We start from the raw sequence: 15,160 nt of genomic DNA on the forward strand, positions 1-15,160 counted from the left end.
TATTCAATGTGCTATTTTTGTTAAATTAACCATGTAGCACTGAAGATGGAGTGCACACGAATTGAGCCTATGACTTCAATGATAGAAACTAATTTGACTGACATACAGCAGCCACTGCTTATATCCTCCACCATTGTTCTTCAGTAAAGTCTTAGTCAAAAAAAAAAAAGAGCAGGGAACTATGATATCCTTTGAACATATTTCTAATGACCCATTCTCTAGAACTCTACTATAAATGTTACAATCAATATCATACACGATGATGGTCCCATGAGATTCTACTGCCTAGTGACACTGTGGCCAGGTTAGTTTGTGCATATACATTTTATGATGTTTGCATAATGACAAAAATCACCTAACTCTGCATTTCTCCGAACACAGTCCTGTTGTTAAGTGACACATGGCTGTATTTCCATCACTACCCTTATAAAGCTGTGCTGGGAGCCACAGCCAACAGCGCCCCATGGTTAGTGTGACCAGTGTTCCCATTAGACCTTGGGTTTCTGATTACATATTAGTAAATATGTTGATAAACATACTTTGCAAAAGTGGCACATACTTTTCTCATCTCAGTCTAATATGATCAGTATGTAACATGATTTACATCATAGCCTGGCCCTTAGCCTGATTTTGTTATAGCCTAAAAGAATAATTTTCACATTTTTAAAGGGTTGCAACAACAAAAGAAAGAAGGAAGGAATGACAGGGGGCAGGAAGAAAAAAGGAAAGAAAGGAAACAACAAGAAACAGTAGAGATAGTATGTGGCCTACAACGCCAAAAACATTTACCAGAGCTGTTTTTAGGAAAAGTTCGTCAATCCTTATTTTAAATAATGTACACAGTTTGGGTTGAAACATATCTATGAGGGGACTTCAAAAAAGCTCATGGCAAATGGAATTAAGTTTATTTTGGTGCAAAACATTTTGAAGTCCATGCATGCAAGGGTCTTCACAGTTTACGGAAAATGCTTATTACAAAAACTAACCAGAGATTTCAAAAAAAATATGTGCATCAAAATAAACTTGTCTTTTAGAATGATTTTTCCGAAAATTTTCTGAAGTGCCATAGTGTGACCACACTCGTCTGCCGAGTATATCCCCATCTATCTGTACCTGCCTAGCCCTCTCATACACACACAGGCAGCAAGCGTGTATGCTGATCTGGTTTCCGTGGGGGAGGGAGGTGATATTCTGGGAATAGTTTCTATTTTCTTTGCTTCGTTTTCTGAAGTAAATATATTCTCCTCTGTAATAAGAAATGAACAATGCACATAGATTCAGCTATCCAGGTAAGACTAAACCTGAAGTCAGGCTCTAACCCTGCGTGGTTCTTAGCGGTCAGGTTGCTGTCCTTTCCCTTCAGACGGTGTTCCCGTAGAGCTGCTCTCCTCGACACAGCTACTCGCAGGCATCGCAGGAACACGCCAGGGGAAATCAACTCTACTTCGTGCTCCAGCACGAAGAGAGCATCATTAACAATCATCACTTCTACGAAGTTCCTTTTACCAACCTAACAACTTACTACAAATCATTTATTATTTAAATATTCTTCCATAACACAACTCTTAGTTGTCTTTATACTATTTTAAGAATGCATTATAACTCATTTAATCAATCCCCCATCATTAGTTGTTTGATTCTATCTCTAGTGTAAGCAATGGTGCACCTGACATACTTGTATAGAAAAAGGCTAAGATTTTTGTTTCCTTAGGATAAATTCCTAGAAGTGCAATTGACAAACAATGAGCAGGTTCACTCTTAGAAGGTTTTCTGTTTGTTTAACACACGTGACCGAATTGCTGTCCTGCAACACCTCAGCAGGCCCGAGACTGCACAAAATGACCCCGGTTCTTTACACAGGACTTGAATCCACGGCTGTGGGAGCAGAAGCTTCTACTCAGACATGCCCAGTTATCTTTTTCCTTGATTCTTTTTTGTCATTTCTCTCCTGTCCATCTCGTACAATTTTCTGTCCATTCCCCCAATCTTCCTCAATTTCCTTCTCCTTTGGAACTTACAAGGTATCTACTCTCCTCTCCACACTTACCAGGAAAACCACAAAATCATCAAACAGTCCACAGTGCCAAATGGACAACTGTTTTAACTTGCTGATAAAAATGAAGAGGAATATTTCAAATGTTTTGCACTATAATAAAAAAGCAAATATAAGAGCAAAATTAAGTAGCCCTTTTTGAGCAACTACTTGGCAACAGTCCCAAGGATTTTTGTGAATCATAGTTATTAAAATTACAGTGCAGTCCTCTGGCCTCAGAATCAGCCCTTAAGGCATGCGGATCCAGCTGAAAAGCCCATGAGAGTATTTCAGGCATGGAAAGCCAAGACACTCTGGGAAAAAACAACAACAACAACAACAAACAAACCCTAAATGAAAGATCTCCGCGAGTGAGATTCCAGTGGAAAGAACAGGTCATCAAAGAAGGAGGTACCTTTCTCTGAAGGGAGGAGAGAGCTTCCACTTTGACTATGACCTTGTCTAAATATGATCAGAGTCGGTGAACTCAGGGGGCTTCCATAGCCTTGGCAGCTCATGACAAGAGCCTAGGGTGATTACTGATGCCATAAACAAGAGTGTCAATTTGTTAAGTCAACAATAGGAGTCACTGTGCACTTACTCCTCATGTAGGATCTCTGTCCTTAATGTGCTGTACATTGTGATTTAATGCTATAACTAGTACTCAAACAGTATTTTCACTTTGTGTTTCTATGTGGGTGCAAACTGTTGAAATCTACTTAATATATGCTAAACTGATCTTCTATATATAAAGAGAATTGAAAATGAATCTTGATTGAATGGAAGGGGAGAGAGAGCGGGAAAGGGGAAGTTGCGGGGGGAGGGAAGTTGAGGGGGGGGGAAGCCATTGTAATCCATAAGCTGTACTTTGGAAATTTATATTCATTAAATAAAAGTTAAAAAAAATTACAGTGCAGTCAGAAAGACACACAAATAAGGCAGTTGACTAAAGTGTGATGGGGAGGCAGGGGTACCACGAGCAGGGCAGCGAGGCTCCTTGGAAGAAGCTGCATGTAAGCTGAAGCAGCAGAGACGGGACAAGTGCACAAGACAGCACGATGATCAGAGCACAGTGAACAGCACGAGCGAAGCAGAGTGGAGGAGGTCAGGTCTTCAATGGGCAGTGAAAATCCTCTGAGGGCTTGGAGTAGGGCACTTTCATCATCTGATTTGCAAGCTAGAAAGACTATTCTGGCCGGTGCCGCAGCTCACTAGGCTAATCCTCCACCTGCGGTGCCAGCACACCTGGTTCTAGTCCCAGTCGGGGCGCCGGATTCTGTCCCGGTTGCCCCTCTTCCAGGCCAGCTCTCTGCTGTGGCCAGGGAGTGCAGTAGAGGATGGCCCAAGTGCTTGGGCCCTGCACCCCATGGGAGACCAGGAGAAGCACCTGGCTCCTGGCTTCAGATCAACACATTGCACAGGCTGCAGCGGCCATTGTGGGGTGAACCAATGGAAAAGGAAGACCTTTCTCTCTCTCTCTCTCTCTCTCACTGTCCACTCTGCCTGTCAAAAAAAAAAAAAAAAAAAAAAAAAAAAAAAAAAAAAAAAAAAAAAAGACTATTCTAGGCTTTCACAGCCTGGGAGGCACACGTCAAGAGCCTCTGTTGATCACTGAGGTCACACATATAAGAGTGTTAATGGTTAAATTAACAACTCGAGTCACTGTGCACTAACTCCCAATGCAGGACCTCTGTCCTCACTGAGTTGTACTAGGCAAATTAACTGTAAAACTTGTTTTCAGTTTTTTTATATTTTGTGTGTGTTTTGTGTGTGCAAACTGTTGAAATCTTTACTTAGTACAGAATTGGTCTTCTGTGTATAAAATTAATTGAAAACGAATCTTAATGGAGAATGGGATTGGGAATGGGAGAGGGAAGAGGAGGTGGAGTGAGGGTGGGAGGGTGGGTATGGTGGGAAGAATCACTATATTCCTAAAGTTGTACTTATGAAATTTGTACTCGTAAATAAAAGGTTTCTTTGGGGAAAAGAAAAAAAGAAAGAAAGGCTATTTATTCTAGCTGCTCTGTTTATGGCAAAATTAAGGGGCAGGGTGGAGTGGGGAGGCCTGGCAGGAAGACTGACAGCAGAAACTTGAGAGATGTTGAAAGGAACTGAGAACTGACTGGGTTTCCTCCAAGCCTCAGACACCCTGGAGGGGGACGTTATCAAGTCTAACCTGGAGATGAGACCATGGATGCTCCGAGACTTCCCCGAGACCACGAGGCCACGGTTAGGACTCACACTGAGGCCTGCCCATCCCTCCCTAGCCACATCGCCATCTCTCTCTGCACTACTGGCAAGTAGTCATCAATTTGCCCGTATATGTATCTGGAATGCTAGAACACATGGTAGGTTCTTGGTGAATGTTTGCTGGGCAAATGGCTGAGTTAATTAAATGGCTAGCTCCACTGGCACACTTCATCACCCTGGATCTTGTTCCTTCGCAGTATGACTGCCTTCTGAGAGAAGCCGACGTCCTTACGTTCTCTTTGCTCCACGGAACTAAGATTCTGAACTAAGAAGTGCTCAGCATACTCATAAAGCGGAAGAGAACGAAGCGCCAATAAAATGAACCGTGCGACACGAACATGTTCTCGGAACTGGATGCTAATTTGGGCATGGTGAAAGCGCATTCATTTCTCTGGCTGCTGTAAGAGACTACCATGAACCTGGAGGGTGCAAACACCAGAAACTTATCCTCCCACAGTTCTGCAGGCCAGGAGTCTAAGGTCAGTTTCACTGGGCTGAAACCAGGCTCTGCAGAGCTGCACTTCCTCCACAGGCCTAGCAGACTCTGTTCTTTGCTTTTCCAGCTGCCGGTGGCTGCCATGCTTCCATCTCTGTCCCTGTGCGGGAGGGGCTTCTCTTGCGCAGGAGCACTGACCTCGACCTCCCTCCCAGAAGTACACATGCGCCTGTATTTAGAGCCCACCCAAGTAAGGTAGCATAACCCCCCAATCTCACAACCCTAAATTAATCACATCTTCTGTCCTATACAGTAATATTCACTTTTCTTCCCATACATAGGCTCCAGGAAACAAGACCTGCTGTCTTTGCGGCCATTATCCAGCCACTAGAGACAGTACACTTGTAGCAATCAGCGAACCTCTACATGTCCCTACAGGCTCATTGTCCTTGTCTTCCATCCTAAGAAAGTAAGAGTTGAAAAAAAAAAAAAAAAAGAAAAAAGAAAAAGAAAAGCAGAGAAAAGTTACCTGGTCCATTTCAGAAATTTTTTAAGTATCAAGAGTGTAAGATTATTGGCCGAGTAACTAGACACATGTGCTAGGGAGATGAGGGGACCAGTTGTTTTATCTTAAACTACTCTTAGAAGCACTTTTATTCTCTTTTTTTGTTTTTAAAGGTAGAGTTAGACAGAGAGAGAGAGAGAGAGAGAGAGACAGAGAGACAGAAAGGTCTTCCTTTTCCGTTGGTTCACCCCCTAAATGGCTGCCATGGCCGGTGCGCTGTGCAGTTCCGAAGCCAGGAGCCAGGTGCTTCCTCCTGGTTTCCCATGCGGGTACAGGGCCCAAGCACCTGGGCCATCCTCCACTGCACTCCCTGGCCACAGCAGAGAGCTGGATTGGAAGAGGAACAACCGGGACAGAATCCAGCGGCCAACCGGGACTAGAACCTGGGGTGCTGGCGCCGCAGGCAGAGGATTAGCCAAGTGAGCTGCGGTGCCGGCCAGAAGCACTTTTCTTCCAGTTACTCTACATATGAATCTGGCTGTCTTCATCTAATACATGAAAAAAACTACCCATGTTCAATTCAAAGGAAAGGAAAGAGACCCTGAATAGCATTATGGTAAGGGCCTGGAGGACAATGCAAGTTTGTTTGTTTGTTTGTTTGTTTTGACAGGCAGAGTGGACAGTGAGAGAGAGAGAGACAGAGAGAAAGGTCTTCCTTTGCCGTTGGTTCACCCTCCAATGGCTGCTGCGGCTGGCGCACCGCGCTGATCCGATGGCAGGAGCCAGGTACTTCTCCTGGTCTCCCATGGGGTGCAGGGCCCAAGCACTTGGGCCATCCTCCACTGCACTCCCGGGCCACAGCAGAGAGCTGGCCTGGAAGAGAGGCAACCGGGACAGAATCCGGCACCCCGACCGGGACTAGAACCCGGTGTGCCGGCGCCACAAGGTGGAGGATTAGCCTAGTGAGCCGTGGCGCCGGCCGACATGCAAGTTTTTAATAACAATCATAGCATTAGTAATTGGTATGCTTTCCTCTTCTCCAAGGAAGAGTTCACTCTAAATGGCCAGGTGTTTTCCCGACTGCTCTAGAATTTTAGGGCGCACTGCTGACAGCAAATGTGTACTGAGTAATTGCAGAGTGTTGGCGCTTATGCTTAGCTCTTTATAAGAACCACGGTTTTGCAGGTGAAGACAGTGCGGCTTGGCGAGGGCACAAGAAGTAAATGAAGACGTTGGAGCTCATCCCAGGTCTGTCTGATTTCAAAGCTTTGAGTTTGGCTGGGATACCTCCTCATACCATTTTTACGAAAGCTAATTTTTAGCTGATTTTGTTTCAATTCAGCTATTGCTTTTTAAAGGGAAGCAACCCAACTTCTGGCTCTGACTAATCTAATCTAACGGAAGCACTGGGAGGCAGGAAATGAACGTGAAGGAGCTCGGGCCCTCCCGTAGATCAGCTGTTTCACCTACCCAGGTCCATGAGGGTCAGGTATCACATGTCAGGAAATACTCCCCAATGTTTTTACTGATAATAGGTCTGGGTCTTCCCTGTGAAATTTACCCTGCAAATGGGATGATTTAGTTTTAACCTTCTTTCCTCACCATCAATAACTCTAATAAAGAAGCTAAAGGCCAAAGCCTAGGGAAACGAAGAAGAAGAAAGACAAGAAGATCTAAGCAACCAGTGAAACTAACCACAAATTCTATAAATAGTCAAGGCTGCCAGGGTTGTGGGAAATTAAAAAAGCTCCCCCCCCCCCAAAAAAAAAAAAAGGCAGCACCAAGCTGAACGTGGAGAAGCTCCAGAGCGACTTGCAGAGCATGGAGAAGCGCCTCCTCCCACTCAATGTGCGCGACGGCATTAGAGCATGAAGTGGTTACCCCACACAACACTCAAGTGCAAAACACTTAGGTTCTAGAGGCCGTGCAAGAGCTCACAGTCATCTGGACCACTCCCAGGGGACCTTTAACCGCACGGACTCAGGATAAAGACCAAGCGACAGCACCTTGACGGAAGTGCCCCAGCCGATAATCAGGGTCACGCTGTCCTTCCAGCACAGGCTGCAGGGGTACATGTCTGGCCGGAGACTTATGTCATCCCGGGGCACGTTGGTGATTCTTTGCTTTGAGCTGATGTCAAAAATCTTCACACCCTGGAAGATAAAATAGCATAAAGAGAACTTTACTCGGAACCCCAGCCGCACAACACTGATAACCCCCACCATAAACTTCTGTTTATTGAGCACAAAGCCACATGAAGGCAAGATGGCTCTGCTCCATGCAAACCTTACTGGAATGAAAAACACAGGAAAACCTGCCACCTTCTTTCTGGACAAAGAGATGTTAATACTGGCTGCACGGGTGACTCCAATCCAACCCAAGTGTGAAACGTGTACATATCAACAGCCGCATTTCCAGAGTGACAGACGAATAACATTTCTAATTGCATTGTTCCACCACAAAAAAATGAGGGCTGTTTTCCAAGAAGGCTTTGAATCTGAAAAAGCACCTATACAAAGAAAACTGCATCTGACATTTTAAAGTTCTCACATGGAAACAGCAAGCAAGCTGCAAACTAAAAAGGAACCTAGAGGCCTCAGGTTTGTTTTCTTTCACTGTGACCTAGGAGAAGTAAGAAAAGTTATGAATAGCAATGTAGATTCTGGGGAGATTTCTACCATTTGAAGCTGGACTGAACTGATTTATTAAACTGTACTTTGAAATAACAAAAGATAGGCCACATGCCAGAAAGGTCACTTTCAGAATTGTCTACTAGCTCCAATTCATACCAAGTAAACTTTAAGTATTGCACTTAAAATTACTATTCACTTTCCTAAAGGCAGGTCTAGGGGCCAGTGCTGTGGCATAGAAGCTAAGCCTCTGCCTGCAGTGCTGGCATCCCATTTGGGCATTGGTTCAGGTTCTGGCTGCTCCACTTGTAATCCAGCTCTTTGCTAATGTGCCTAGGAGAGCAGTGGAGGATGGGCAAGTCCTTAGGCCCCTATACCCACGTTGGGAGACCTGGAGGAAGCTCCTGGCACCTGGCTTTGGCATGGCCCACCCCCAGCCATCGTGACCATTTAGGGAGTGAACTAATGGAAGATCTATCTGTCTCTCTTTCTCTCCATCCCCCACCCCACTTCTGCCTTTTAAATAAATAAATATATATATATATATATTTTAAAAGGCAGGTTTATGTTTTTGCTTGTAATTATACAGGACATAAAAGGGAAACAGCAATAGTACTTGTTTCATATCAACTGTTACTTGCCCTTGGCCAATAGGCAAATAGTATTTTCAAGACCACATTTCTAATGCAGCCCCTCATCTATTATGGTGGCTTTTCATTTTCTAGGCTACTCTCCACACCTCAGGTTCAGACTCTACCCAAATATGCTGGGAATTATGCTATTATAAAAGCCAAGAGCAGTCTAATTACTTCAACCTTGGAGGTATATCAACTGCCATGCCATCTTTTATAAATGACTCCACAGTGAGTGTTGTCTCCACCCTGTGTTACAGTCCTATCATTCCAGCCCACTGGTACCACTGAACAAGAGGGAGGAGCTGGCACTGTGGTGCACTGGGTTAAGCCAACGCACTGGAGACACCTGAATGGAGTTCCAGGCTCCTGGTTTCGGCCTGGCCCAACTCCGACTGTTACAGCCATTTGCAGAGTAAACCGGTGGACACAAGATATCTCTCGCTGTCTCTTCCTTCCTCTCTGTAACTCTGACTTTCAAATATATAAAATAAATGATGGGGGGGGGGGGGACTTAGAAGGAAATGTGGTTTTACCATGTTATTGGCCCAAGCAATGAGATGGCCTCTCCACTTCACGTTCCTTATGTTTCCTTCCCCTTCGTGCAGAACGGAAGACTTCCATCTGTTCATCCACGACCGCTCAAACAGCAGCAACTAGGGACAATGAGCGTAAACACGGAATTTTAGAAACTGACAGCCATACAAGTGCACTCGAACCCTTAGTTTTTTGCCTCCTATGGGACTAAATAACAAACAAGTCATTCTTGACATTCTCTAATGTAGATTTATAGTAGTAGATGGTTTACATTTTGGGAAAAATTCCCAGCATATCTTATCCTCCGGGAGACAGTTTTTAAAACAGATTTGCGTAATGAAGTCACTGCAGAGACAAGCCACAAGATGGCACCAAAATACCAAGATTCATGGAAAACAGCACACTGCAGTTAATTCCAACGACTTGTATCACAGAAGTTTCTTCAAATGTTACCAATAGACTACTTTACTTTGTAAATTGGAAAACACAAACCATCTATGATTTTCACTGCAAATAAGGTATCAGTCACTTATGAAACTGCAATAGTTACAAACAAAAGCTCACATTTTTCATTCAACCCAGGACAAGTAGTAATTTCTGAGCAGTAACTCTTATCACAAAATAGGAAAAGCTGCTTCAGAATTAAGTTTATTTTAAAAGTTTATACTAACTATGGGCTTTTATTTTTAAGGGAAGAATCTATAGTTTAAAACATTTGCTGAATAAATTTTAATGAAAAACATAACTGTCCAAAGACATAGACTTTGATGAAGACATAGTTCTGGTAATTCATGCATCACTAGAGTAAAACAAAAATATTTTTCTTGATATATCAAATTTAAATCCTTTAAGGAAAGACATTAATACAATGCATAACTGAAAGCATACAATCCTGAAATACATTTACTCTTTAAGAGCAAACGCTGCTAACAGATTCCTTAACAGTATTTTCAAAATTCCTATCACTAGAGGCAATTTCAGTTCACCTCAGTATATTTTGTGTCCTCTCCCCACCCGCAGAGATGGAAAAAAAATCACATTAACAGCAGAAAGAGAATACATTCACATCCGACTTGTGTTTCCTATGTATCTTTCTCAACAGGTCCTATCGGCAGAAGGAATGTAAGACAAAAAAGCCTAAAATAAAGTACGTATCGTCTGCACAAGGAAGCTAAGTATAGTCACTTTCAAATGATATCACAATTTGAAATTCTCATTACCCATGGAAAAGCAACACAGCCCTACAATTTCCACAGTGGAGACTGGAAGCAGGGATTTTTATGGAACACATTTGGCTCAGTCTTTCCCCTGAGCTATGTCCTACCCGCTCATGACCTTTAACACATCGTGCCCTCTCCTATCTCAGGTTCAAATGTAAAAATCACTATTTGTGGAGCCGGTGCTGTGGCGTAGCGGGCTAAGCTTCCACTTGTAGTGCCGGCATCCCATATGGATGCTGGTTCATGTCCCAGCTGCTCCTCTTCTGATCCAGCTTCCTGCTTATGGCCTGGGAAAGCCGAAGATGGTCCAAGTGCTTGGGCCCCTGCACTGATGTGGGAGACCCAGAAGAACTCCGGCAGTTGCGGCCATTTGGGGAGTGAGCCAGCAGATGAAGACCTCTCTCTCTGTCTATAACATTACCTCTCAAATAAAAGAACAAAATCTTTAAAAAAAAAATCACCAGTTGATAGGCAGTGTTGTGGTGCAGCGGGTTAAGCTGCCGCTTGTGAGGAAGACAGCCCATATTGTCGTACAGGTTCAAGTTCTGGCTTCTCCACTTCCAAACCAGCTTCCTGCTAATGCGTCTGGGAAGGAATCAGATGATGGCCCAAGTACTTGTGTTCTTGCCACCCATATGGGAGAACAGGATGGATTTCCTGGCTCCCGGCTTGGGTGTTGTGGCCAAATGGGAGTGAACAGGCAACTGGAAGATTTTCTCTCTCTCTTTGGCTTTTTCAAATAAATACATAAATAAAAATTTTTTTTAAAAAAATCACCACCACATTGTTTTCCTGCTCCCCTAGTGAGAGAGCTCAGCATGTGTTCTGTCTGTGATTCATTCTCCCTATGCCATCTCACAGAGAACAGAGCCCAGGTGTTAGGCCAGTATTTTGTCAGAGGACAGATTTGAAATTTAGGAAAGGAGCAGAGAGAACTTGGAGATCCATTCCTGTTAGAGAGAAGAACACACTCCATGAAAACTATACAGCTGGAACTAGCGTTGCGATGTAGCGAGAAAAGCTGGTCTGTGATGCCCGCATACCATATGGCCGCTGCTTCTTGCCCAGGCTGCCTCACTTCTGACCCAGCTTCCTGCTAATGGCCTAGGAGAAGCAACAGAAGGTGGCCCAGGCATCTGACCCCCTGCCACCACATGGGAGACCTGGATGAAGCTCCTGGCTTCAGTCTGGCCCAACCGTGGATATTGTACCCATTTGGGAAGTAAACCAGCAGATGGAAGAGTGCTCTCTGTCTCTCCCTCTCTCCATATATAACTCTTTCAAAATAAATAAATAAACAGATTTCAAAAAAATAAAAATAAGGGTCTGGTGCTGCGGTGTAATAGGCTAAACCTTCGCCTGTGGTGCTAGCATCCCAAATGGGCACCAGTTCATCTCCCGGCTGCTCTTCTTCCGAGCCAGCTCTCTGCTATGGCCTGGGAAAGCAGTGGAGGATGGCCCATCTTCTCCATCCTCACGGGAAACCAGGAAGAAGCTCTTGGCTCCTGACTTCGGATTGGTCTAGCTCTGGCCGTTGTGGTCATTTGGGGAGTAAACGAGCGGATGCAAGACCTTACTCTGTCTCTCCCCTCTCTCTGGAACTCTACCTCACAAATAAATAAAAACTTAAAAAATAAAATAAGTAAACACCCACAACTAATAAAAATTCTTTTCAACATGAGAAATACACGAGACCCAACTGCTGATCCTAAACTGCAGCCCGGGTCTGCTGGAGAGGCCGCTGAGCAGGGGCCGGGCGCAGTGAGCACTCACTAACCACCTGCTGGAAAGAATGCTTGGACGGCCAGGAGAGAAGTGTGGTGGAACGCTGCAGCCAATCTCCCTCCCTCACCGATCCCCACCTGGAAACGACCAATGCAGAATTTAGAGAAAAGTGCGTGTGTTAGAAAAATTAAATATACTCCACATTTGAAGTTAAAAATACTGTAGAAGATGCAAAAAAGAAGATCCAGGGAAGGCCGCTGATTTCACTCATTTCCAGAAAAAGCCTTCCTGGGAAGGAGTTGGTGGAGTGGGTACCAGAATGGGCAAACACCTCCCCGGTGCAGCATGATGTGGGCTGGAAGTGAGAAGACCCTGTACACAAAGGCTTGGGTCAACTCACGTAGCTACTAATGTTCCAGTGTCACCTGGCAAGCACGGTTGGGGAAAAACGCAATTTATGACAAGAACCGGAATTACCCGGAAGAGAAATCTCCAGCTCCTGGCTCACATGCAAGTAAGACACTGAAAAACCCAGAACTTAAAAAAATGTAATTCTTCTTACCATTCTAAGGTAACAATAAAATTCAGCAAGAAATTAGTACTGGAAGACAAGAAAAATAAAGCAGGTCTTAAAAAAATACTCTCAGTCCTTGGGCAAAAGAAGAAATTGTATTACAAGCAGAATACTTGGAAAATGAGAATATAAACATGACAAACCCAAACTTTAGGGATGCAATCAAAGTTGTAAACAGGGAAACATCTAGAGATCTGAAAGTGAGTAGGAACAAAAACAGCTGTGCACACACTCACTGAATGAACACTTGAGGGATATAAAACCGGATCTGAATCCATGGAAAGCTACTTTGTGTTCATGGACAAGGCCCCAAATCCTAACTGAAGAGCTGAAGTCACTAAATTCATCTGTGATTTTAATGCAAGCCCTCAGAAAATCTCCAAGTATTATGTCTAGAACTCTTAAAATGCTAAACATTCATTTGGGGAAAGGAGGATGGGAAGAAATGTGTTTTAAAAAACTAAGTAATTTGGGGGGGATAGGGCGGGTTTGCCCAGCGAGATGGCAAATCATTTTATAAATTTAATGAGCAAAACAGCAGAGCAATGGTCCTAGAATTGGTAGATAAAAGAAAAAGAAAAGACATGACAAAGATGGATCAGAGTGATATTGTCAGGCCTGGAGGTGGGGAGGGAAGGTGTGCGGGAAAGAGCTGCCTGCAAACTACTGAGCAGGAGGATCTGCGAGCACGGTGGATTCGCAGCCTTAAAAACGATCCTGTAGGTCCACGCCTGTGTGTTTATGCTAAGAACAGATCTGCGCTAAGACAAGTAAAGATGTATGCAAAGCTATTTATGACAGTGAGGAACAGACTAACAACCAAGGCGTGATCAAGCACAGGGTGCTAAGGCAAGGTAACTGTAGAGCATGTGTCTATTTTTAAACAACTTTCTCTGTGTAGATGCATGAACCTAAGTAGATGCTCGGGGCATATGCAATTAAAAAACAGATTACTAAACAGTACAAGATATAATATCCTTTAAACAAAATATGAATGTATATTCACATATAAATATTATGGGAAAATATGAAAATTGTATCACAAAGATATCATAATTACAGAAACGGATTCCAGGAGATTCAACATTGATTATTTGTATTTTATAGGTATTCTACACTGAATATTGTGAATTACAGTATAATGCTAACACATTAATGGGGATGAAAATCCATCCTCTTCTTTTCATAATCAGGATAATTTAGGGTTATACTTGAAACAATAAACAGTAACAAAAAATTCCCTGTTACTTGAGGAAGGAATGTTTGAAGAATATTAAAAATGTGTTGGAACTAATTTATGTAAACCATACCTACTTTTTAAATAAAATATTAACTTCTTTAGAAATTTTTAATAAAATCTTGTTGCAATTCCGACCACAATTCAAACTCGCAGCTTTAAGTCTGCTTGCAGTCGTGCAGGGAGCTGCGGCTGGCTGGACTCCAGCTTCCCTTTGTCTCCTGTTCTGGCTCCTAGGAAATTTTCCAGCAGAGGGCAGGAAGAAAAGGAAGAATTCTGCATTCAGTTCATCTCAAGGCTGACTCCAGTAAACCTTGTGGATCTCGCTCTGACATGGACTCGGAATAGCAAAAAAGCTTCTCGATGTTATGTTTATGGTACAGACAGGTCCATGCCATTCTATGCAACAACTGCTCAAACAAAAATGGAATATACTAACTTCTGTAAATGAAACTAAGCTTAATGAATTAACATTATAATTGGAGACAGGACTCCTGTTATTTTTGTTATATTTTCTCAAACAGCAGGATAGCTTGAGTATATGAAATGCTTGAAAACACAAGAGTTTCAGATTTCAGAGTTTTTGTGAATTCTGGAATAATAATTGCATATACTGTACCAGCTGAGCATCCTTAATCTGAAAATCCAAAATCTGAAATGCTCCACATGGTTCTTTTCAACGTTCTGGATTTTGGATCGCAGATTTTTGGATTAGGGATGCTAATCTTATAATTCCAAATCACTTTACCTTTAGGCCTTATGTTTGAAAAATAAGAAATTATCTGTCAAGAAAGAATCTTAAATATATTAAGGAAAATCACCACTTAGGGGAATTCTTTTGTAAGTCAAACAACTTCCTCTGAATTCTTTGGTTCTATATGCCTTTTATGATCATGCTGGTTTCAGCAGAGCACAATGAGTATGGTGCTTTATCTTGGTGTTAAATCACAAAGATTTGTGTGTCACTTGCGTTAACTTGTACTTCCTTTCCAACAGACTGTCCACGCATGGCAGAAAGGGACCATATCTTGCACTCATATTTTCCCAGATACATCAGGCATAATAAATATTAGACAGTAAGCAGCCTTTCCTACGCCTACTAATCCTAATTGTTTACTTCTCTGCCCACACACAGGAGGAGCTGTGGAACTGTCCAACACTCCAGTTAGCTACTCAGCCCACCATTAGTTAGTAATGCCTCTAAACTCTTTTGAACAACTGGAATCTGCCCTAATCTCGATATTTAAAGGAAAGAATCCTGTGACCTATTTATACAATTAACACATTTTCACTTTTACAAAGGACTCACTCACTCACACTGATCCTATGTCCAATTCCCATCATGTTGGTTTATTTTCCTTTGCTCAAGGCCAGGGGATATA

General features: G+C 43.1%; 1 protein-coding gene across 18 annotated transcripts in view; it reads right to left on the reverse strand.

Annotated features, from left to right (window-relative positions):
- The window catches only part of VPS41 (VPS41 subunit of HOPS complex), a 188,163-nt gene that overhangs the window by 62,247 nt on the left and 110,756 nt on the right, over positions 1-15,160 (reverse strand). For all 18 annotated transcript variants that reach the window (XM_089315632.1, XM_089315643.1, XM_008261661.5 and 15 more), the window contains 2 exons: positions 9,022-9,141; positions 7,230-7,376 (listed from right to left, as the gene is read on the reverse strand). In XM_089315632.1, coding sequence (XP_089171758.1) covers positions 7,230-7,376; positions 9,022-9,141 — 267 coding nt within the window. The remainder of the gene's footprint in view (positions 1-7,229; positions 7,377-9,021; positions 9,142-15,160) is intronic.

Source organism: Oryctolagus cuniculus, chromosome 16 (assembly GCF_051225735.1).
Source record: "Oryctolagus cuniculus isolate XC-2025 breed Fujian yellow rabbit chromosome 16, ASM5122573v1, whole genome shotgun sequence".
In the NCBI taxonomy this organism is placed as follows: Eukaryota; Metazoa; Chordata; class Mammalia; order Lagomorpha; family Leporidae; genus Oryctolagus; species Oryctolagus cuniculus.